At 38.3% G+C, this 24,453-nt stretch overlaps 1 protein-coding gene and 1 pseudogene across 1 annotated transcript in view; both read right to left on the bottom strand.

Annotated features, from left to right (window-relative positions):
- The window catches only part of LOC132875683 (golgin subfamily A member 6-like protein 22), a 41,847-nt gene extending 35,298 nt beyond the window's left edge, over positions 1–6,549 (bottom strand). Inside the window, exons 1-2 of the mRNA XM_060912631.1 lie at positions 6,519–6,549; positions 5,674–5,910 (exon numbers count right to left, since the gene is read on the bottom strand). Coding sequence (XP_060768614.1) covers positions 5,674–5,910; positions 6,519–6,549 — 268 coding nt within the window. The remainder of the gene's footprint in view (positions 1–5,673; positions 5,911–6,518) is intronic.
- Positions 6,550–12,600: 6,051 nt separating this feature from the next.
- Positions 12,601–22,163, bottom strand: LOC132875867 (calponin homology domain-containing protein DDB_G0272472-like; annotated as a pseudogene).
- Positions 22,164–24,453: the final 2,290 nt, after the last annotated feature.

Genomic DNA, 24,453 nt, shown 5'->3' on the forward strand with positions numbered 1-24,453 from the left:
GAGATGCTACAACCACAGCCAGTGTTAGCCGAGGGGTCGGCGACGACGAGGATCCCCTTGAGGAAGATGGGAGCGAAGGAGACCCCGGGGAGGAGGATATGTGCAAAGCCACTTTAAGCCAGGTAGAGATCAGTTCACACCATGGTGACGAGAAGGAAGACGAGGGTGTTATGGATGTCAATTGATACACATTTTGAATTGACACATTTGAATATGCTGTATTGTATATACGTAGATGGATGCTGTTTAAATTGCTGATGCTGTTTGAATTGATACACATTTTGAATTGAGACATTTTAATATGGATAGAATAGAGTATGGATGCTTTGAAGGTTTTTATTCAGACATACAAATATATGCTGCTCATTTTTGAATAAGACATTTCAATATGCCTACATGCATATCATTGGTTGTTTTCAGTGAATTTGATGGGCTGATGTAGCCTACTTAATACATTTTCAAGGCAAGGCAAGTTTATATAGCACATTTCATACACAGTGGCAGTTCAATGTGCTTTACAGAAGTAAAAGCAAAACAGTAGACAATAGAGAATAAAATTACATAAGAAATATAATAAGAATTAAACAATAGTAGAAATAAAATAATAAAATGAAGTAGAAGTTCAAATAGGGGGGGAAAAAAAACCAGCAGAATAAAATAGAATAAAAGTTAAGTAAAATTTGAAACATGCAGAGACTGTAAAAGTACAGATTATAAAACATGTAAAGAAGACAATATTAATTATTTAACAGAAAGCATCTGAAAACAGCTTGGTCTTTAACCTAGATTTGAAGATGCCAACAGCAGGAGCATTTTTAATGTCCTCTGGGAGTTGGTTCCATAGCTGTACTGCATAGTAGCTAAAAGCTGCTTCACCACACTTTGTTTTAACAACAGGTTTTAATAGTAAATTTTTCTGTTGCGATCTGGTAGATCTGATTGGGTTAGGCCGCTGCAACATATCAGAGAGGTAATTGGGCCCTGTACCATTTAGAGATTTGTACACCAGCAGCAATGCTTTAAAGTCAATTCTGTAGCTTACTGGAAGCCAGTGAAGGGACCTTAGAATTGGAGTAATGTGCTCTGTTCTTTTTGTTCGTGTAAGAACCCTGGCCGCTGCATTTTGAACCAGCTGAAGTCGTTTGATGGTCTTTTTTGGCAGGCCTGTGAAAAGGCCATTGCGGTAATCAACCCTACTAGAGATGAAGGCATGTATTAGTTTTTCCAGATCATTTTTTGACATAAGTCCTCTTAGTTTGGAAATGTTTTTTAGGTGATAAAATGCCGTTTTAGTGATTGCTTTCATGTGACTGTCAAAGTTTAGCTCGCTGTCAATGAAAACACCAAGATTTTTAACCATTTCTTTAGTTTTAATCCCTTTTGTGTCAAGAATAGTGGTAATTCTGAGTCTTTCATCTTTTTTTCCAAATAGAATTACTTCTGTTTTATCTGTGTTCAGCTGAAGAAAATTTTGTGACATCCAGCTATTGATTTGATCGATACACTGGTAGAGACATTCAAGGGGGGCATAATCATTAGGTGATAGAGCAAAATAAATTTGGGTGTCATCTGCATAGCAGTGATACAAAATTGAATTTTTATTGATAATTTGCCCAAGTGGGAGCATATAAAGGTTGAAAAGTAATGGTCCAAGAATCGACCCCTGGGGGACACCACAGGTCAAGGACATTGACGTTGAGGAACAATTTCCCAGGGTAACAAAGAAGCTTCTATCTTTTAAGTACGAATTTAACCAATTTATAACTTTACCAGTCAATCCAACCCAGTGTTCAAGTCGATATAGCAGTATGTTGTGATCAACAGTATCAAAAGCTGCACTGAGGTCCAGTAATACCAGGACCGATGTTTTGCCTGCATCAGTATTAAGACGTATGTCATTTATAACTTTAATCAGCGCTGTTTCAGTGCTATGATTGGCACGAAATCCTGACTGAAAATTATCAAAACGGCTGTTTGATGTCAAGAAGGCAGTTAATTGATTGAAGACAATTTTTTCCAGGATTTTCCCGATGAATGGTAAATTTGATATTGGCCTGTAGTTATTTAACACTGAAGGATCCAGATTATTTTTTTTAAGAAGGGGCTTTACAACGGCTTTTTTTTAGTGACACAGGAACAACGCCAGTCTCCAGGGATGTATTTATAATTTGAAGCACATCTGTAATTATAAGATGAAGAACAGACTTAAAAAAGTTGGTGGGCAGAATGTCCAGTTCAGATGTTGAGGAACTGAGATTTTGTACAGTTTTTTCAAGAGTCTCAGAATCAATTAAACAAAATTCTGACATTGTGTTGAAGTTATCTATCTGTGTCATTGGTGATTGCAGTTTTTCAATTTTTTGCAACTGAGATATATTATGAGAAATATTCTGCCGTATTTTATCAATTTTACCTTTGAAAAAGGATGCAAACTCATTGCATTTATTAACTGAGAGAAGTTCAGGTGCTAATTGTGGTGGGGGATTAGTTAGCTTCTCTACTGTTGAAAATAGCACACGGGCATTGTTCATATTCCTGCTGATGATGTTGGAGAAGAAAGACTGTCTTGCTTTACGAATTTCATAATTATAATTACAAAGCATCTCTTTATGGATTTGATAATGGATGTGAAGTTTAGATTTGCGCCATTTTCTTTCAGTCTTTCTACATTCTCTCTTTAGCAGTTTAACAGCCGGGTACTGCTTCCATGGTGCTTTCTGCTTATCATTGACTCTTTTTATTTTGAATGGAGCAATATCATCCATAATTTGGGTCATATTTAAATTTAAAAATTCCAGTAAATCATCTACAGAGTCTGACATTTTGGTTGAGTTCTGTGAGAGAGCTTGCTCAAAGAGAGCACATGTGTTGTCTTTTATGACTCTCCTACCTATAGTCGTTGAGCTATTCTGAATGTGAGGAGACATAGAAACATCAAAGAAAACACAGAAATGATCGGATAAGGCCAGGTCAACAACAGTATAAGAAACAGTAAGACCCTTTGTGATGACGAGGTCAAGAGTATGACCACGAGAGTGGGTCGGCCCCTGTACATGTTGTACTAGGTTGAAGTTGTCAATAATTGCAAGTAGTTCTTTGGCATAAATGTTATCAGTATTATCTACATGCAAGTTAAAATCCCCAGATATAATAAGACAATCGAACTCTAAGCAAATGACTGATAACAGTTCACCAAACTCTTCAAGAAAGACTTTGGCTGAATGTCTCGGAGGCCTATAAATAGTTAATAATAATATGTTAGGAGAGCATGTAACAAGTGCACATAAGTGTTCAAAGGACATAAAATCACCAAGTGAGGATTGTTTACATTGAAAAGAGACTTTGAATATATTTGCGATCCCTCCACCTTTCCCTTTTCGGGTAACATTCAAAAAATTAAAATTTGGGGGAGCTGCTTCAATAAGGGTGGTAGCACTATTTGCTTGATCCAGCCAGGTTTCAGTTAGAAGCAAAAAATCAAGATTGTGTTTGCAAATAAGATAATTAATTAAAAATGACTTGTTTAAAAGTGATCTAATGTTCAGAAGAGCTAGCTTTACAGAAATTCTAGAAGTAATATCTGCTTGTGCACTCTGATGCTGTTTTAAAACAGGAAGGAGATTAGATTGGTTCAGCCCCAGGGTTAAATGTGCTCTATGTTTTCTGTTTCTTATCAACACAGGAATAGTGTCAACATTGGGTCCCAGCTGGTGTCCAACACTACACCCATTTGCAGGGACCCAGAGTACATCAAACAAGACTTTCTAAATGTTCCATTTGGTTTGAGGGTGAAAGGATTGGAGATGACATGTATCTTTGGGATGGTGAAAAAGATTTGTAGCCAGCTGAAAGTCCTGGACGAACACAATTTTGATGAACTGGGTACACTGCTTGTCGCGACAGATTTGGGCTGGAAAAAGAGAGTGTAGCCATTGGGAGCAATTTTTTCATGCTATTTGGGAAATCCATCCGAGGAGAAGTGGAGTCGTCTGTCCTTGAATGTTGGGAGGCCTGCAAGTCAGATGTTTGTGTGTCCTTGATGACGACTTGCAAAGATGATTGTTTAGGCTTTGTAACTATGTCAGTCTGCGACATCTTATCAACTGTTTTCCTCGGTGCTGGCTGAGAAAAGATTGCAAGTTTGTAGTGGTCTGCTAAGACTTTGGCTCCAATCCAGCTGAGTTCAGTGCTATTTGGCTTGTAAAATTCTCTACGATTCCAGAAAAGGTTAAAATTGTCTATGAAGTTCATATCAAATGAAGAACAAGTTTTTCCAAGCCAGGTGTTAAGACTGAAGAGTCGAGAAAAAGCAAAACTTCCTCTCGCTGGGAGTGGGCCACTGATAAAAGATTGAATTCCAGTCTTATAGAGCTCAGAAAAAAGTTTTCTGAAATCATCTTGGACAAACAGCTGTTCTCTGAAAACATCATTTGCTCCCACATGCACAACAATACGTTTAATAGTTTTATGCTCGGACATGAGTTTCAAAATGCTGTCTTTGGTGTCAGAGATGGATGCATTTGGAAGACAACAAATAATAATCTCATACCCTTTTAATTGTCTTACAGTGGAATCACCAAGAACAAGGGTTGTGGGATCAGGTGGTGTTACGAGCTGCTTTTTGCCTCTTCTCACAGCTCTTCGATCTTGGTGCGATCTCTTTTTACTATGTGTTTGTCCGCTTGACAAATCCTCTTCCACATCCCGGAGGCATTCAAATTTGTTCTGAATCCTTATGGGCTGTGGATTTTCCATAGGATTGTAGATCCTATTGTAATTTGTAGAACGAGCTGGTGTTGAAGTAATTACTCTTCTGTTTTTATTTTTGGGCTTACCACCCATCATTTGCCAGTTTTCAGTACTCACATTTTGCCCAACTTGAGTTATGAATTCTTCCACTTGATCTGCAATGTCCTCGGTCTGTCGGAGTGCAATCTCTGCATCCTCAGCCACTGTTTCTGTACTCCTTTCCTGAGATATCGCTTTTAATTTGTCTGTCTTTGGCAGAGCATTAATCTTTGATTCCAGAATAGAAATCCTCTGTTCTAATTCCATGCATTTTCTGCAGGATTTTTTGCTCCCTGGCATTTTGTAAAAAAAAAAAAAAATAGTGGAAATTAAATTAAAATTAAATTAAAAGCTTATAAAGATGAAAAATAAAATAAGAAAAAAAGAAAAAAAAATAGTGGAAATTCAATGAGAAAGTAAAGTATAGAAATAAAGATCAAGAAAGCAGGAGCAAAGCAAAGAAGCGTCCTACTCGCTTGAGTAGGAGGAGCAGAAAAAAATGCAACTAAAAACTGCAACTAAACGTTTCCAGTAACTGTTGATCAGTCCTGCTCACCGGCTTGAAGGAATTTTAGCCAATCCTCCGTAGAGAACAGCTTCAACTCTGGGATGTTGGTGGGTTTCCTCACATGAACTGCTCGCTTCAGGTCCTTCCACAATATTTCCATTGGATTAAGGTCAGGACTTTGACTTGGCCGTTCCAAAACATTAATGTTATTCTTCTTTAACCTAAACTAGTTCAACTAAAATGAACTTCACTCCACATTAGCACCCTGTATACTGAACTTCATACTGAATACTGAGTGTGTGTTTCATGAACTGAGATGAGCAGCTCAGATGATGATGATGTTGAGTTTATGCAGTGTGGAGTTCAGGAACACTTACCCATCGCTACTGTAATCTCCTCTGTTCTGTCTCCATCAGTGACCTGACACAGGTAATGTCCGTAATCTGAAAATTCACAGTCTCTCAGCTGTAAGGAGACGTTTCCTGTCTCCAGCTCCTGAGTGATCAGACTCGCTCTGCCCTCGTAACCTCTCCCCTTTGTCTCCTGTCTGTTCTTATAGACACAAACACAGTCTGTGCCCTTAAACCACCGGATCTCCATGTTAACAGCACTGACTTCAGGAGACAGACGGCATGAGAGAGTGACAGCAGAGGGATTATACCACTCTCTCCGACTGGGACCAATGAGTCATCTGTGTAGGAACACACACACACACACAAACATACACACACACACATTAGTTTAATCTTCAATAAATAATTCTGATGAATTTATTTCTGGAAATGTAACTTAATGCTTGCAGCTGCCATCTTTATCTCTTCCTGTCAGTTCAAACTAATAAAATCCTAAACACACACAGAAAGAGAGAGTCATCCTTTTAAAACAATTTAAACAAACACATGGCCACACACTTAATACAGAAATAATTTTAGAAAGCACAGTTCCACAGTGTATTTTGGAGGATTATTTGAATAGGTTATTGTGTAGTTGACTAGCATCCACTTTAGCACGATGCTAACTCATCTTACCTTATCTCCTGTTCCTGATACAGACATCTGTTGCTTGACTTGTCTACTGGAGTTGTATCCATAGTTCAGCGTGTTTCACATCAGATTTTTGTCTCATGATAGCTTGATACATAACAGCAACCTGATATAAGTTCCAAAGAAACCATATTTAAGTTTAGTTTACGGGGGAAAGCCTGTCGTTCTCTCACTCTCACCTTTGTACCAGTTGACTCTCCTTTGACCCATCATAAACTGCCAGTGATATCTAACAAAACCACAGTAGACAGACTCTGTTCGCAGAAAATACTTTCTGAGACAAATTTGACACACAAATACCTAATTTCAACTTCACCTCATGTACTGCAACGCCACTCTGTATATCTGTTTAATATTTCAAATATCCATAGCTGTATTTGGATTTAAACCTGCAATGGGTGTGTCCGAACCTGGAAGGGATTTTAAGTTAAATATGAACCCTGGCACGACACCCTGAGGTAGAAATGTCAGTAGTGTCAAAATGGTGTGTGAATTCTGCCTCTGACAGATCCACAACCTCAGCTACATCACTCCACTTGATAAAAACTGTAGATTTGGGACTGATTTTTAACCCCAACTGCACATATAATCAGTCTGATATCTTTTGTAATGAACATAATTAGTCCTAGTTCTCAAATTATAAACCAACTAATAGCTAGTAAAAGCTTGTAACTAGTAATGTAACCCAGCATGATACTGACCAGGCAGTTACTAAAGACTGAACGAATGAATGCTGTAAATACACAGTACTGCACATTAATGTCAATAAACATGGACTTTTTTTGTCTCCCAAACTTCATATCTGACTGCTCACGTGAAAAACTTCCCACTCAAAAAGTGCACCTCTTATTTATAACTGTCTTTATATCTGTTTAGAACATTTGACCAGTTCTTTACGAATAATATATCCATATTTGTTGCATCCTTAGTACATTGTTGATATGATAATTATTGTTATATTTGGAAGGTATTTAATAATAATTCAGCTGCTTTGTATATTTATGACAGAGTTATGGAATAAATTAAGAATCATTAACACCCCCCCCCCACACACACACACACAGTACAGCAGTGTTATTAACAGGAGATCTGCAAAAATAAGGGATGAGAAGAGAATAGAAATGAGACTGTGGCATTATTTGAACCCCTGAACAGTGTCCTATAAATCAGTGTTTCTCAATCACTGGGCCGCAAATTTTTTTTGTTCAAGTTGAAGCTAATTTTTACTCATAGATTTTCTTTTTACTCGTACAATTGCTGGGTTGCATCCGACGTCACATCCGCCTCATTAAGCTCCGGTCACACTACAGCTCGCGATGCTTTACCATAGATTATCGATGAAAATGAGCATTTTGATGGCGATAGACACGTGAGCTAAAAGTTGTGGTCACACAGTAGGTAAACACTTGACTGTCATGCATTTGAGTCTGGTGTAGCTCGAGCGGCTGTGCGTCCTCATTTTATTTATTTTTTATTTATTTATTTTATTTACAACTCTAAGCATAAGTAAACCGCTAAAATATAATATAACTAAGAAAGAAAGAAAAAAATGATATCAATAAACTGTAAGTTTCTTCATTCTGTAAGCTCATGGAGCGCGTTGTGCGCGCGCTTGGGACCTGGTCGTTATAGGAAACACCTGATACTGATCTGAGTGTGATCAGCACGCGCAGATACGGAAGCTGTTTTCACAGAGGCTTTGCGAAGTATTATCATTACCACTGTTACGTTTGTTTCTAGCCATGTTTTTTAACACTGTTTAAATATTCTGCTTTCTGTTTTGCTTTTGTGAAAAAAAAAACCACTTGGAAGATGCTCTGGACACTTAGAATAACACATTTATGTCTGAGGACTTGCTGTCGACTTGCTAACTTTAGGACTGCAGTTGTCATAAACAGTTTTACAGTCGTTTCCATTAATGAACTGTTTATAACTTCAACAAAACAGACTTCATATTAAAACTATACAGAATTTCCTGGTTACACAGTTATACTTTGTGACTCTGTCGGACACAGTTACAGAAGCAAGTTATTTATAATCATGCTATCTGTCCTCACCCAAATGAGGATGGGTTCCCGTTTGAGTCTGGTTCTTCTCGAGGTTTCTTCCTCATGTTGTCTGAGGGAGTTTGTTCTCGCCACCATCGCCACAGGCTTGCTCATTGGGGATAAATTAGGGATAAAATTAGCTCATCTTTAAAGTCTTTAATTCTCTGTAATGCTGCTTTGTGACGATGTCTATTATTAAAAGTGCTATAAAAATAAACTTGACTTAAATATCACGCCTGCTAATAAACACTCTTCCTGCACTTAGCTCTGTCTACCACTGTCTATCTTGTAGTGTCCTGATCCCCAGATCCTTACCCCAGCCATATATAAAAGGTTGTTCTCTTCCATGCTCTTCCAGGTTTTCATCTGTGTGTCCGTGTAGAACAATGTCTGCAGCATGTAGTCTGAGATGTCGGGGAACTCAACAGATGGATGATTTTCCAACTCATAGGAAAAATCCTTCTTTGTTAGCATGTAAAGATCTAATCCCATTGAGTGGTTTCTATATCCACCTCTTTTGAGTGTACTTCTTGGTTTTAATAACTTGTTTGTTTGCTGTACACAAACATGGCAATAAGTTCTTGTGTTAATGGACCAGACTCCACTTTTGGATCATTAATCCCTTTTGACTGAGAATGTCCTGCATGCAGGGTTGTATGTTGGTTTCTGGCACATCCATACAGTTTTGAATACAATACCTACAAGTGAAAACAGTTTGTTTTTATTGTATTTATTTAATTCCTGGGCTCCCATCTGTAACAGGGAGTAATGTTACATTCCGTTAATACACTTTACAATTATTAGATTCTAATAGAATAGATGAGCTAAAATAATCGGGGATCTTTTTTAATGGGCCCCGACTCGTTACAAGTATGAATAGGTGGGCTTTAAAGTAGAAAAGGTTGAGAACCCCTGCTATAAATGAGCTTATGGATAATATTTGGCAGGATATACTGATTAAAAACTGGTTAAAAACTAAGGTTGAAATCTGTGTAAAATTCCATGTGAAATAAAAAAAAAACATATGAAATCCGTTTAAACAACCAAAAAAAAAATCTAAATGTAAAACACATGAATATTACATCTGTAAAAACTGTCCCTTCCACCCAGGATGTTGCACCACAATGCCACCAGAGATCCCCTTCTCCTGAATATGAAAGGGTGATTTATACTTCCTCCAGATCGTATCTGCACAGATGTTCACACAGGGTGAAGTCTCTTTACTTCAGACTTACCTGTTCTGTAACTATAGCATTGATAAAATTCCTTTAAAATGGTTAAATGTCCACAAACAAAAGCAGCTGTGTCGTTTGAGAATGACTCGGTTCTCTGAGTCGGCTCTTCGAATCGCCATGTTGAGGAACACGCTGGGAGTCGACTCACAGAGTCACTTTAGTGATCGGACCACTGAGAAGTAACAGTTGAGTTAATTTTTTGAAATGACAGGTGTGTACTGCAGTAAATATTGAAGGTGTATGTTGACTAAAAATATACGATTTAACCATGAAGTTTGTCTCGTCCTGATGCAGTGCAGTGCTAATGCGTGTTAGTGCAGTGTTGGAGTGTGAGCTGCTAGATTGCACACTGGATGACTGAATGTTGTCGAGTCTCAACAACCAATTACAGAGTTGGTCTAAAAATTCACTACAAAGTCACCTGTGTCATAAAATCAGTTGTGATCTGATATAACAACCGCATGTTATTTGAGGTTTTGTCATTATTAATGTCACCAAAATCCTCCACCAAAATCTATGGTCATGAACCACTGCTGTCCTTGAAGCTTCTGGAGGGATGGTGATGGCATCTTCAGGGTTATCAAGTGAGCTCCCTCCTTCCTCCATGTTTCACTGATGAGCTCACTACATTTCCAGAGGGTTCAGCAGTGAGAGCTGGTGTCCCCCTGATAATCTCCCTTTGATGCCGGGGTTCAGAAGGGGTCCTTCCTCATCATCCAGAGCCCCTGTGTTGTCGGTGTGTATCACTGCTGAAGGTCTGTCTGAGATTCCAGTGGAAATGTACAGCTGGAATCAGCAGAGTTAGAGCTGGTGTGGCTCTGAGTCAAAGTGAATTCGACTCACCTGTTGTCCAGAACACAGAGCATTTCATCCTCCCATCCACACCGAGAGACAGAATGACATTTCCAAAGTGAACGTTTTAACACATTAGCACCCACACTAACATTTTACTGTCACGTCTTTCCTCAGTCATTCTGTCAGGATTTCATTGTAGTAGATTGTTCATACTCCTCTTTGAGTTACAGTGTTTACCTGATCATAACTGAAATTTTTACATCCATTTGGTGAAACTGCAGATGTTTCCTGGTTCTGAACTGAACGTGATGTGTGTAATTAACTCTCAGAGTGGTGTGTTGGAGCAGGTGATGGATCCTGATAGAGATCTGCAATAAGAGGTTGAGCTGAACAGGAATAAGAGTGTTTCAGTGACCACGCCTACTGCACGGATCTGTTCTGCTCTTACTCATCCACTGATGTGCAGAAATAAAGATCCAATCTGCCTTCCAGAATACAAAAAGTAGAGGGATTTATTATAATTACACTGTGAATTTGACATAAAACAATCCATACACCTTAAATTAAAAATATACATTCAACAGGATTACACCTAGAGGATGTAGAAATGTGTCCTTCATTCGTCTGCTCTGTTTCGATTACAGACACGAGGCATGAATTAAGGAGCAGAACCAGACACCAGGAGAACAGAGTTTAAAAAGAAAAAGTGACACTATCACATTATTAAACACAGGGAAAGTGTGTCATTACACGATTTCAGTTCCTGTGTTTAAATCATTATATACTCCCCGAAGTAGCACAATGATGGAATAAAACACTTGGGTGTGTGAAGTTATAACAAAATAATTAAGGATCGGGTTCCTGTTCCCACCTGGAAGTTGATTATTTTCTTATAACAACTCGTATTCCTCTCACACCACAGCAATTTACCAATGATTCAAGGTATTTATTCATTAAAACATGACACATCTTAATTTTTCTATTTATTTGTACATCCAGTATTGCTGTAGAATTTCTGAGAAACAACTTACTTCCTGTTATCACTTTGGTTATAACCAAAATAGATATAGTATCTCTCTCTCTTTTCTCTTTTGAAGCTAAAAGAATGAAAACAATGCAGTTTGTCACATAACTGAGAAATATTCTGGACTGAAGACTTTCCCGAGGTGGAAAACTTAAGGAACGTCTTTACCTCAAAGCGAAGTCAAACCGCTTTTTTTAGTGTCTTCTTTCATAAATATTACATCAAAAGTCTCTTTACACAAAAGTCTATCAGCTTTATCAATATCTATATCCTAAAAAATATTTTTAGTGTGCTAGAAGGTTGTTTAAAAAAAAAGTTGTGGTATAACAGCATTAGTTTCCTCGTCACAGTTTTTCACCACTGCTACGACCATATTTGTTCGTGTTCTGTGAGTTTGGTAGAATCCTGTACCGTCCTCCTGTTAGTGAGGTTTAGATGAACGTCTGAGCAGCGCTTTCACTCTGACATTTCAATGTTCAAAATGCCATAACTTTATCAATGACTGTCTTTGTTTACAGTGAAAGAAAATAACCCACTGATGAGCACGTCACGTTCTGAAACATAAGACTTCTGATCTGAAGTAACAATAAAAGAATTCTGTCATGACGTGCGATTTTTGCCTACAACAGCAAAATCAAGCCCAAAGTCATACAAGCGGCGTAAACTCAGCTTAAACCTGCTGCTGGTTCTGATACGTTATGCTCATTACTGTTGTCCGGTACACTTCTTCCCTCAGTCTGAGAATCTCCGAGAGCTCTGAATATTCTAATCTAAGAGTATATAAAAATCTAAGAGTGCTTAGATTTACTGTAACTGCACTACAATATTTAATTGTGTGTATCACTCAGCTCATCTGTTATTGGCACATAACTTTCTATTTGCGAGTTGGAAACGGTACAGTAGAGTTAGCGACATCATCAATGGACATAGCAAATTCTACTTTTGACTTACATAAGTTCAGTTACACAAATTGAAACGTAGCGATTTTCTATGCTATGGAAAGTCCGCACTATAATGACAGGTGTACTAACACCTTCTGCGTGCTTCGGCAGCGCATTGATACGGAGCTCAGATATCAATGCACTGCCGAAGCACGCAGAAGGTGTTAGTACGCCTGTCATTATAGTGCGGACTTTCCATAGCATAGAAAATCGCTACGTTTCAATTTGTGTAACTGAACTTGTTTCATATCACTGGTCATATAAACCTATCTAAACAGGAAAAACGCGGAAGAGTTTGGTCGCATCTAACTACAGCCCCCAAAAATACCATTAGCCATACTGAGCCTAGCTACATTGCTAACAGGAGTGACAGCGCGTCTGACTGCGTCTGACTGACTGGGAGGTCGCGCAAAGCTCGGACAGGTACGGAGCAGCTCGTCTCAATTCAGATAAGAGCATATTTCATTATGGAAGTACGGTGGACTGTTCCTTTAAGAATTCCCTTGAACTTTCCTTCTGTGAAGTGTTAAGGCCCATTTATACGTCTGTGTCAAATTCACGCCGTAGGGTACGGAGTAGCTGCATACCCTACACTGTATTCTACACCGCAGCCTGATGCACAGCTCTCCAGAAATCTAACTACGCATCATGGCGATGCAGACCGCAACAACTTACATGCAAGTGTAAATGCCTGACCCTGTGCAAGTAAATGCAGTCCGTATGCTGTAGATTCAACACAGAAGTAGAAATCGGCCTTTACTCTTCTACTCGACTCACCCAGTCTATGAAGACTCTCATTCTCTCTCCCTCACATTCGATCAAGCTACTTTGGATTTTGTTCTGTTAAGTTCAGTACAGTTATTTGGTATGCTTCATTTAGGAGACTGACAGATTCTGTGACCTCAAAAAGTTTCTGTTTCAGAGTCTCCAGCTCTCTGTGCTTCTCCTCCATCTGTCTGCTGAACTCTTCCTGCATCTTTGTTTTTGAGGCCAAAATGTTTCTCAGGAGTTCAGGCAGGATGATCTTCATGATGTTTCTCTCTGCCTCCATCCTGACCTCTCCTTCATACACCTCCCTGATCTCCTCCATCTCCTTTTGGTGTCTCTCCTCCATCTCTCTCCTCTCTCGCTCTCTTTTTTTCTCTTAGTTTCTTCACCTTCTCTTCCATCTCTGTCCTTCGCTCTACCTCTCGTTTCAGCTCCCTCTCAAGTTCTTTCTTTTTCTCTTCATCCCTCTCTTCTTTCATCTTTCTTTCCAGTTCAGTTGTCCGGTCATTAAGTTGTCTGATGTCTCCTTCATGCTCCTGGATCACTCCCTCTATCTTTCTCAGAGAATCCTGCACCTCCTTTTCTATTTTTTCTGTCATTTCCATCTCCTCTCTCAACCTTTTCTCTTCTCTTTCCTTCAGGATCTTTGTCTCTATCACTCTGATCTGAGATTCTGTCTCCAGGTAGATCTCACTGCTGTAGAATTTCTCTCTGCTTCCTTCCACCATCTTCTCTATCTTCTCCAGCAGCTCTAAAACCTGAGAACCATCTCCACTCTCCTTAATGTTGAGACAGTGAAACCTGTTCCCACATTTTTCTACAAGTCTCTGGACCTCCTGGTCTCCTGACTGGATAAACTCCTCAATGTTCTTCTTCTGAAGTTCATCAGTAACACTGAATATGATCATGGTGTTTCTCCAACAACTCTCTCTAAAAATCTCCTCCATTTTCTCCAGCATCCCTCTCTCCTCTCCTGTAGGCTGCTTTACAGGTATGACCAGGAGGAAGGCATGAGGTCCTGGAGCAGACAGATGGACACAGAGGCCCACATCTTCTCTCAGTTTCTCCAGAGACAGTTCAGGAGAGAACCAGTCAGGAGTGTCCACCACAGTCACCTTCCTCCCAGCCACTTCTCTCTGTGTGCTCTCACTCTGCTGGGTGGATGGAAATGTAGCCGTAGGTGTAGCAGCCTGGTTCCTCTCCTCTATGCCCAGGATGGTGTTTCCTGCTGCACTCTTCCCATACCCCGTCCTCCCCAGCAGCACCAGTCTCAGTTCTGGTACAGGAACCAACACTGGAGAATCTGGACGAGACGATTCTCCACTCACTGAAAATAAACAAGAATTAATAATTTAATACAGAATCACTGACTGCATTATGGTGATTACGCTGTTCTCTGGAGTACGGTGGTGGATCGATGGTCTATTAATGATGAAATCTGGATAGCCCACGTCCTTTATGTAACTCATATTTATGTTCCCCAACACATAGAGTGTCATTTTTAACAGTAATTTATGTGTTGAGCTGGAAATAAAGCATTTGTCTCTCTTTAGTCACAGATGGAGAATAATTATTTTCACCCCAGTTTCTCCCAATTTGTTCATTTGTAAAACCCACCCACTCGTCATCTCTTTCTTCTCACACGACAGCTAACAATCATGGCAGGTGAAGGCTAGCGTGTGCTTCCTCTGAGACACATGACGAATATAACGCTCATGATGGACGAGTGTCACTGTGATTGATAGAGGAGGGAGTAATGCCATCCATCCCTCCACAACAACAACGGCAAACTCACTATAGGGCAAATGCTTTTCTCCTGCACCACTCAGGATCTCTAGGTATTAGCATGTTTTTTTTATGTCATTTTTATCTGATGTTAGATATTTTTTCATTATTTGTAACTGTCTCTGTTTTATGTCACCTTTATAATATTGATATTTACACTGTAAACAAATTATAAATTTAAGTGCATGCTGTGTCTCTCTATAGTCGTCTCTTTTACCCCCAAACTAGTGATGAGTTACACAATAAACAGACAACAAGAAACATTCATCACTTACACCTTGGACGAGTTCCCTTCATACTGTTTCTTCTCCTGATTGGTGCTGCTGAGTCCTGAGTCTCTCCACTCACTAGGAAACATCAGAACCAGTCAGAATGAGAGAGACATTCTTCAGGAGCGATAGTTAGACAGATGATATCATTAAAGTTATGTTTTATACACAAAACCTCACCATTTTCACTGATTAAATTACACTTTCTTACAATATCTGAAGAGTTGCACCATTAAGTATCAATACAATATATTTCAGGTCCTTACATATGATTTATTCAGTGTATATTTACCACTTAGAAGTACCAACATTTTGAATAGCTTTTACTTCCTTAATGTAACAAGTTACTCACTGTTTGGATGTAACTCTTCCTTGCTGTTTCTTCTCCTGATGGGGGCTGATGATTCTGGATCTGTCTGTTCCTGCAGCTGCTTTGTTTTCTCCTCTAGAAGTCGGTCTTTCTCCTGAAGCTGTTTGTCTCTTTCCATCAGCTGTGTCTCTCTCTCAGTTAGAAGTCTCTCTTTCTCTTCAAGCTGTTTGTTTTTTTCTGCTAACTCAGTTTTCTGTTGCTCCAGTACGATCATCTGCTCCTGTAGTTTTCTCTTCTTGTCCTGCAGCTCCTCTCCCAGTGTCTCCATTTCTTTTTTACTGGTTTCCAGCTCTTTATCTGTCTTCTTCAGCTGGGTTTCTTTCTCACTCAGCAGTTTGTTCATATTCTCCAGTTGTGTCTTTTTCTCCTTCATTTCTTCAGAGGCATTTTGAAATTTTTTATTTGTTTCCATTAACACTGCACCTCTCTCAGTAAGAGTCTTCTCATTAGTCTCTAAACATTCTTTTAGAACCTTCAGCTGTTTGTTTTTTTCATCTAATTCTTTATTCTTCACAAATCTTTTCTCCTTTTCCTCCACTTGGATTTGTGCCTCCTGTATCTGTTTGTCTTTCTGTTTCAGTTCTTTAGTCGTCTTCTCTAGTTCTGTATTTCTCTCTTTGAGTAGTGCGTCTTTCTCCTCAATGATTTTCTCTCTGCTTTTCAGTTCTGTATCTTTATGCTTCATTTGTCTTTTACAGTCCTCTAGCTCTTGGTCTTTATGTTTCAGTGATTGAGACGTGTTGTCCAGTTCCAGCTGAGTGTTTTTTAACTCTTCTTCAGTTTCTTTCAGTTTTCCGATCTTCTTTTTAAATTCAATACAAAGACCTTTTTCATCCATTTTATATTCTGAAATTATTAAAAGTGAGTGTTAAGTGGAATAATGTTTGTACAAAGAATTTAATTGAAAAAAAAAGGCAAAAAGTCAGTATAATATTTCATATATACCGATTTTATTTCATATTTGATTGGCGTCAAACTATTTACTGATTGGAATAAACATGGTAATTTGCATAATTTTATGATTCTTTTCACTTGAGTAGTTACAGGGTCACAGCCACAACCCTTTACTATCTAAGTCTCCTAAACTTCATGCTTTTTGTTCAGTGTATAAATCATATCTTTCAGAGAGAATGTGACAGGTTGTGAATTTCAGACTTCAGCTTACTGGAGATCTCGTTATTGAACACTTCCAGGCTGTAAAAATGAACAGGTGCATTTACTTTTGTAGCTCTTTCCATACTCACCAGTCAGGAAAGCAGATTTCTCCATTTTCATTCTTTCATCGTCTGTCCATTTTCTGTCTCTCTGTGGAAGTGAATAAAACAGTGTGAAGGTTTTATACAGGACTCCATACTGTCTGTAAATAACGTGTGAAATAAACATGAAGTGTTTCACTGTTCAGATCACTGTGTGTGTGTGTGTGTGTGTGTGTGTGTGTGTGTGTGTGTGTGTGTGTGTGTGTGTGTGTGTGTGTGTGTGTGTGTGTGTGTGAGATTTAAACTGATACTGTATTTAGTAACACACTGAGTTTTAATGCAGCCAGCTGAAGAACACAATCACTAAACAGTTCACTGATCAATATTACAGGAGTGATCAAAAATCCTCCTCTACAGGAGAATCAAGATCTTTGGGTTCTTTATTGCTGTGATGACGTCACACAACATCACAATACAGTCATAAACTTATGCATCAAAATCTACTGTTCCAGATGTTTAAATCTGTTTAAAGGCACTGATTGTGCTTGATATTATTTTTAATGTTCATTAAGCTGAATATTATATGTTCATGACTGTCAGTCAGTCATGGTCAAAGCTAAGAACAGAATTCCCAGACACTGAGAGCACTTCAGGCATTTTTTTTTTCTCCAGCGGTGACACTGTGTTTAAATTTTCTTTTGGGGTGCCATTAATTTTGCCATACACAATTTAAGAAAAACTGTTTTTATGTAAATTAATTTTGTTTATGTTGTATTGTGTCTCAAGTTGAACTGAATATGTGTTAAACCTTTTCCATGGAACTTTAACTGGAATTTAAGACAAAGTTTGCAGATGGACTTCAACGGGGTGAAGGTCATAAATTTTATGACAATTATTTGCTGGACCTTTTATTCTGTTTACATTTCCACAAAGTGTTTACACTCACAGCAGTAACAACAACAACAATAATAATAGCAAATTTTTAACAAACAGTTCAACAGCTGTGTTTCTAGAACAATCAAATGGGATTTTTTTTTATCTGCAATGTACCATCACAGGGGCTGTTACCATGGTAACTCATTTACCTGTCACCGGGCCCTGGTCGAATTATAACATAATTTAAGAATCTTTTTTAGTGCTGCTTCCATCAGTCAGAGATTCATGAATGTATAATATTTTATTATAATTTACTCACCTGGGAAACCCGAACATCTTTATCGAGATGATGAGATGAAAAACAAAAACAAAAGGAAGGTAAGATTGTTGAGATTATTAAAAATGCATCGTTATTTTCTGTAAATTTCTCTGTATTTGATCCAATAGTATTATCTATAAACATTCTGTAGCTGTTCTCATGAAGTCTGTTTTTATCCTGTACTGGCTCGTTTCTCTCCTCTTTCTGCTGATTTGAAAAATTAAAGCTCTTCAGCTTCTTTCAGTATTAATGCTGTAAGAAACAAATTCACCCCATCACTGACTTACATTCTGTTATCATCTCTTTCATGCACCATTATCCAGTGTGAACCACTGAGCGCTACATAAAACATCTGGAGAGCTCACATACATGTCAAGTTATACAGTTTCCCCGTATTTTGTACAGGAAAATGTTATTTTTTGGCTAATACGGCGTACACTGATTTTCATACGGGAAAATTACGTTTTGTATCAGAGAATTTTTTCCGTTACTCCGAGAAATTTTTCTTAGCATCCACCATTTATTTTTTCAAAACACGCATGCCCAATGAAACGGAACTATTTTCGATTTACAGTATGTGGCTTTATAGTTGCACGTGGTTTTCTCGGTCATTTAAGTCCATCGGCTCGGACTGGCCTGACTTCTGTGACGGCTGCAGAAGTTATGTTCTGCCAATTTCTCGTGGAACACAACATCCCCCCCACCCCCACCCGACTGCGGCAGACCATTTTTCACAGCTAGCAAAAAAAAAAAATTCCCGATTCAAAGACTGCACAGGTAAGCATTTGTGGTGTTGTTGTTTTATTTTTTTTTTCAATTAATTTTTAAAAAAAGTTTTTACTGTTTGCAGGTAGGAAAGCTTCCTCCATTATCATGATAATTTAGGGAGGCGATACTGGGAGTCGCCGTTTATACAATGGCAACTGTAGTTACCCAGCGATTTCTGGTTTCGCTTCCCTGAACATTTTAATTACTGAGAGACATTATATGTAGACACAGATGACCAACACTCGTTACTACCATCGGTCATCAGTAAACTGGAAAAGTATTGAATGAAGAGTAATGGTGGTAACGACCGTTGGTAACCGGTCTCTAAAATGTGTAGTAGGGGATGGAAGCAATTTAACACCATCTACATGTTTGCCGTGCTCTGATTTTCTTTTATTGACCAGGAAAATAATAGATGTGTATTGGGGAAAGGTCTTCGATGTAAAAACTGCTCTGGGTGTTGCCAGGTTTCCAATGCTGAAACAACTTTTTACTGCTTTGCTGTGCCTCCCACAGAGCGATGCAGATAGTGAGAGGGCTTTTTCATTGGTTAGGAAAATTCATACTGAGGACAGAAAAAATATGGCTGCAGACACATGAACTGCATATCTGCAAATTAAAATGAAGTGTGATGAGGAGCTACAACTGCAACCCAAGCAGTGATATTATAGCTCGTGCCAAATCTGCAACATCTTTGTACAACAAAAACACACTCCAAAAATGAATAGGATTTAAATTCTTGTTATAAATTACTGGGAAGATTTTCAATTTAACTTCATAATTTATTAATATTTTCACTTATCCTTGTTTACATAATATACTTGATGTGGTTCAGTCATCTTTAGTTGGATCGAACACTGCTTGTGGTGTCGACACTTTTCACAAATGGAACTTTTATTAACCTTCATTTACTGTTTGACATGATTATATATAATTTATTACATGTAATCTACTATTTTAATTAACATACCTACTTAGTACTGCTGTTATATTTCAAGTAATTTTCTTTGGTGGAATGTAATATTGTCGGTGATGCCAACGCTTGTCAAATAGAACTTTGTGTAATTTTTATGAATTATTTAATATTAATACATTTTATTTGCAAAATTTACATCAATAATTCTGGTATTACTGATACAATGTATATTAAATAATTAAGTTTATAGCTCAGTCATTCTCTTTAGTAGATAATTGTTTACTTGACTGTACATATAGTCCTTTTTAATTCAGTTGTTTTGTCTGGGATCTAAAATTTATTTTTATTCAGTACATGCTTATTTGATTCCTTTAACTTGATGCAGTGTGATAAATATGCCGATTACAATAGGAGTGTAGAATGTGGAATAAAACAATCGGTGCTTTGGATTATATATTGGAATTTTTTCTCGTGTAGAAGGGCTCACGGGTGTATGGAAGGGAAAAGTACAGATTTTGTAAGGGCATGGGTAACTAAAGGTTGACATGTATGAGCTCACTGGCCAATATGCGCTGTCCAGACGAGTGAAGCGTCCAAGCCGCCATATTACCACACCCATCGTGTGTACTTGGCTTTTGTGTTAAACCATTATATCCGATCAAATTTGTCCCAAGAAAAGTATTTCCTGACTTTTTATTCTCTTTCGTTATCTCCTCTTATTTTCTCACCTTTACCCCCCATTCCTTACATATCTTTATAACGCTCCCCTTCACCGTTATTGTTTTTCTTCCTTTTCCAGTTCAGTCTCTGATCATTTTCTGAACGGCTCTTTTGCTACTATAATTATTTTTACAGATATTATTTCAGTTTTTATCTTGTACAGTGTCTCTCTTTCGTATATTTCTTCTTCCTTTCTGTTTAGGACAGTTGTTGAAACAGTATTATTTTCTCACATTATTTTCTATTTTCACTTCATTCTCACAGGCATGTCTTAACAGTATTTACTGGTCACATAATTCACATCACACATGACTCGATCCTGATAGAGTTCAATAACTGATAGATTATTCCTCAGGGCTCACACTAATATCTCACATCTCATTATATTTAATACACATTGGCTTTTTTTATACAATTGAATTGTGATATTGAGCTTATTTTTGTTTGATATAGTTATACATGGATATTGCCTGATGGCTGTTTTCTTTAAATTTATGTAAAAAATGTTCAGTGTTTTGGAAATATTAATTGGTATGGAAATATTTTCTAATAAATGGAGTATTAGAATAATTTAATGTTTTGTTATGATTAGGTCGTAAATTGTAATTAATTTAAGGCTTGTTTAATTTTATTATTATGAGATGACTGATTAATTATACATTTGTAACTATACTGATGGATTGGTATCAATCTGTTTCAAAATAATTAATCTGTAATATTTACATGTAACTCTCTGTTCCATCCATTATTTGCATGATTAATTTCATTTCATTTTTCATTCTGTGCAATATAATATATTTGTTTATGTTTTTATTGCACATCTGGAACAGTATATGAGGGTTCACAGTCTCTAGGCAACAGGAAATGACGTTACTTTTTTTTTGGACCCTGACCCACACACTGTCTCCATCTCTGTGGAAACCAGAACTGTTCGGTCATGTTGTAATGTACACTTTGTTTTCTTCTTTGTTATGCATGTATTGTCTATGTATTTTCTATTTGGTCTAATAACAATAATAATAATAATAATCTGCGGTAATTTTCCTGAATGTATCCATGATGATAAATGTAATGAATACTGCCCATTCTGATCAAAACACAAACACCCCCACAAAAATCAACCATTCATACACTAACACACACACACACACACACACACATGGACACATGCCTCTATAAATCAAATGTCCAGTTTTATGTAGCTTCCAAGGCAGAGATATGACCGTACCGAGCCGATGCATGTGGTGATATGGCGGCCGGATGGCGTCACCCTGACTGGCCAATGAGCTCTCCAGATATTTTATACAGAGATCAGTGGCGTGAACTCTCTAACGCACACATCTCTCTGTAGTTATATACACTACAGTAATGTTAGCCAAGTCTCAATGACTTTGAGAAAGACTTACTGATATGAAATCACATTCAAACAAAAACATTCAGCTTTTTCTCTCTCAGTATCAGTGTGTAGGTCAGATTTCTGTGTCTGTAGAACACTAATGACAAACTAGACAGCAGCATGATGAATGTTCTGCCAGCGATCACAGTCTGTTGTGTTCACTACACTATGCTGATGATGCTCAGATATCTATGTGCTACTGCACTCTGAACACACAGCACAGTCTAATCTATTCCATCTGCACAATAAATATATTATTCATGCAGCATCAAGACATCACTATCAGAGAAAAGTGGTTTATACTCACACCACTCTGCATCCTGTGAAAGTAAATAATACAGTGTGAAGATTTTATGCAGGACTACAGATGTGAATTGTTTCATGTGAAAATGTGGAAAGTATCTGTTACTCTGGTTAAAACACAGCTGATGTGTGTCTTAATCAAAAAGAGGAAAACTAGACAACAATCAGTCATCACCCACAGTAAATCTGTATAATGTAGCATTGTGCTAATATATCACAAGTTATGCCAATCTATCAATGCCAATCTCCCTTAAATTTTTTTATTTATAAGCAGAAGCCACATGTTCCCATAGGGTACCTATTTTTTTCATGATATCTTCCTTCATATTCATCATAAGTGCTACCAGGCAAGGTTTGTTTTGCCTGCCAACACTTGTTTAATAATTATCTTGATGTATTGTAATGTCCAGGAAAAATAATTTAACACAGCAGCATATTTAACAGCAGTTTCCACCCACTGAGTGTAAGAGTCCCTCGGAGGTGCATTCTGTGGATTCGGCTGTGAGTGAGACGCTCTTTGGTGTGACAGAGTGATCCAGGTCCACCGTAAGTTAAGAGTGAACTAAAGTACTAATTTGATTCTGGTGGTGTTCGGGAAAACAATGGGAGCTTAACGATGGTTCTGAAGAGGCAGTTAAAGACGCTCTCAGTGTTGAGAGGCTTTCGGGAAACCCACCCCAGATTCCTTCACATAAACATGACCTGAAAATGCTTTCTGTGTTTCTATTAATATGGTGTGATTGTTACTCAGAGCAAGTGATGGCAATTATTCTGTCTACAAGCACTGAAACCTGTTAAAGCTGTGATTTATGTTTATTGTGAAGTGTCAGTAAATGTTATGTTACTGTTCATTTCAGGAAGAACACAATTATGAGTCCCGACTGATGAAAATAATCCAAAAAAGGTGAAACGGTGCTTTGATACTCGTTCAATAGTCAACTATTCCATCCAGAGGAATCCTGGGAAATTTTATATTTTTATTCTGATATGATTCTGTATGAGATTCTGATGGAGTCTGGCAGTGGTGTGTGTTATATGTTGCATGTTTGTTGTGTCTTTTACTCGACATGGTAAACGTCTCTGCCTCCATTATTGCAGTGCAGTGGGGTTACGCACAGGAGCATTGTGGGAAAGAAACTGACAGATGGAAATGGAATGTCAGTGACTGATCAGGGCTGGGTTTCCTGATAACGTTGCGCTTTAGAGCTGAAGAAGGAGTTTAAAGATGCTCTTATGCAACGGATATTGTCTCTGTACATGTCTGTTGAGATTCTCAGTCATCCAGATCATAGTAAACTGTGGGTGGTCAAGTCCAGTTGTTCTCGTTTACCACCCACAGTCTCTGTACATGGTTTTCCTGAACACACTAGTCAGAAAGTCTCGTTAGAGCACCTTTGCTCAGAGCTTCTTTGCAATGCACATCCTCACTAAAGGCATTAGTAGTTGCTAAATCCAGTCGATGAGGTCACATGGCATTCATTTTTAATCAAAAACCAATGAAATATCAAGTGCTGAAAATATGTTAATATACTGTATCACCGTCAAGCATTACATATAGAATGTGGTAATTAATAATTGAAATTATTTTACATTTTTGGAAAATAATGGTTTTTTATTCCAAGTGTGTTTCTTTCATTCAATGAAGAAATGTTCACATGAAAGAATGATGAAATAATAAGCTAAATAATTCAGTAAAATGTTTTCCCTGTGCCTGCTCATTCCACTGTTACCCAATCAAGAGCTTCATGTTCCTTATGAATCAGCATGCAGCTAAGTGGTATTTGGTGGATGAAGGAGGTATCTATCCCATCACCTGCTCCCCTCCCCAGACCGCAGTCCCTCCCCACCCCCCATGGCCCCGCTGCCTCCTCATCCCCTGGACCCTCTCGGCTGACCGCTTCCCAGGCTGCAGGCAGACAGAGTCCAGCTAGCCGAGAGTGTCAGTGCAGCCAGGAGCTGCTCAACACTGAGAAGGAGTGGCTCCAGTTTCTCTGATACCCCTTTTCCACCAAATCAGTTCCAGGGCTGGTTCACAACTTGTTCAACTTGCGAGCCATCTGAGAACCAGTTTGCTTTTCCATAGCTCGGGGTGCTAAGGGGAGCTACATCATTACGTCACTGTATATGTCAGTTACGTCGCTGTGTTTGCATAAACCTTGGCGCGAACATCGAAGCAACAGCAACATGGAGAAGAAGAAGAAGCAGCAACAACTGTCCCTTTTCCACCAAAGTAGTTCCAGGGCTGGTTCGGGGCCAGTGCTTAGTTTGGAACCTGGTTTTCTGTTTCCACTGACAAAGAACTGGCTCTGGGGCTAGAAAAAACGGTTCCAGGCTAGCACCAACTCTTTGCTGGGCCAGAGGAAAGAACCGCTTATGTCAGCGGGG

Source organism: Neoarius graeffei, chromosome 28 (genome assembly GCF_027579695.1).
Source record: "Neoarius graeffei isolate fNeoGra1 chromosome 28, fNeoGra1.pri, whole genome shotgun sequence".
NCBI lineage: Eukaryota > Metazoa > Chordata > Actinopteri > Siluriformes > Ariidae > Neoarius > Neoarius graeffei.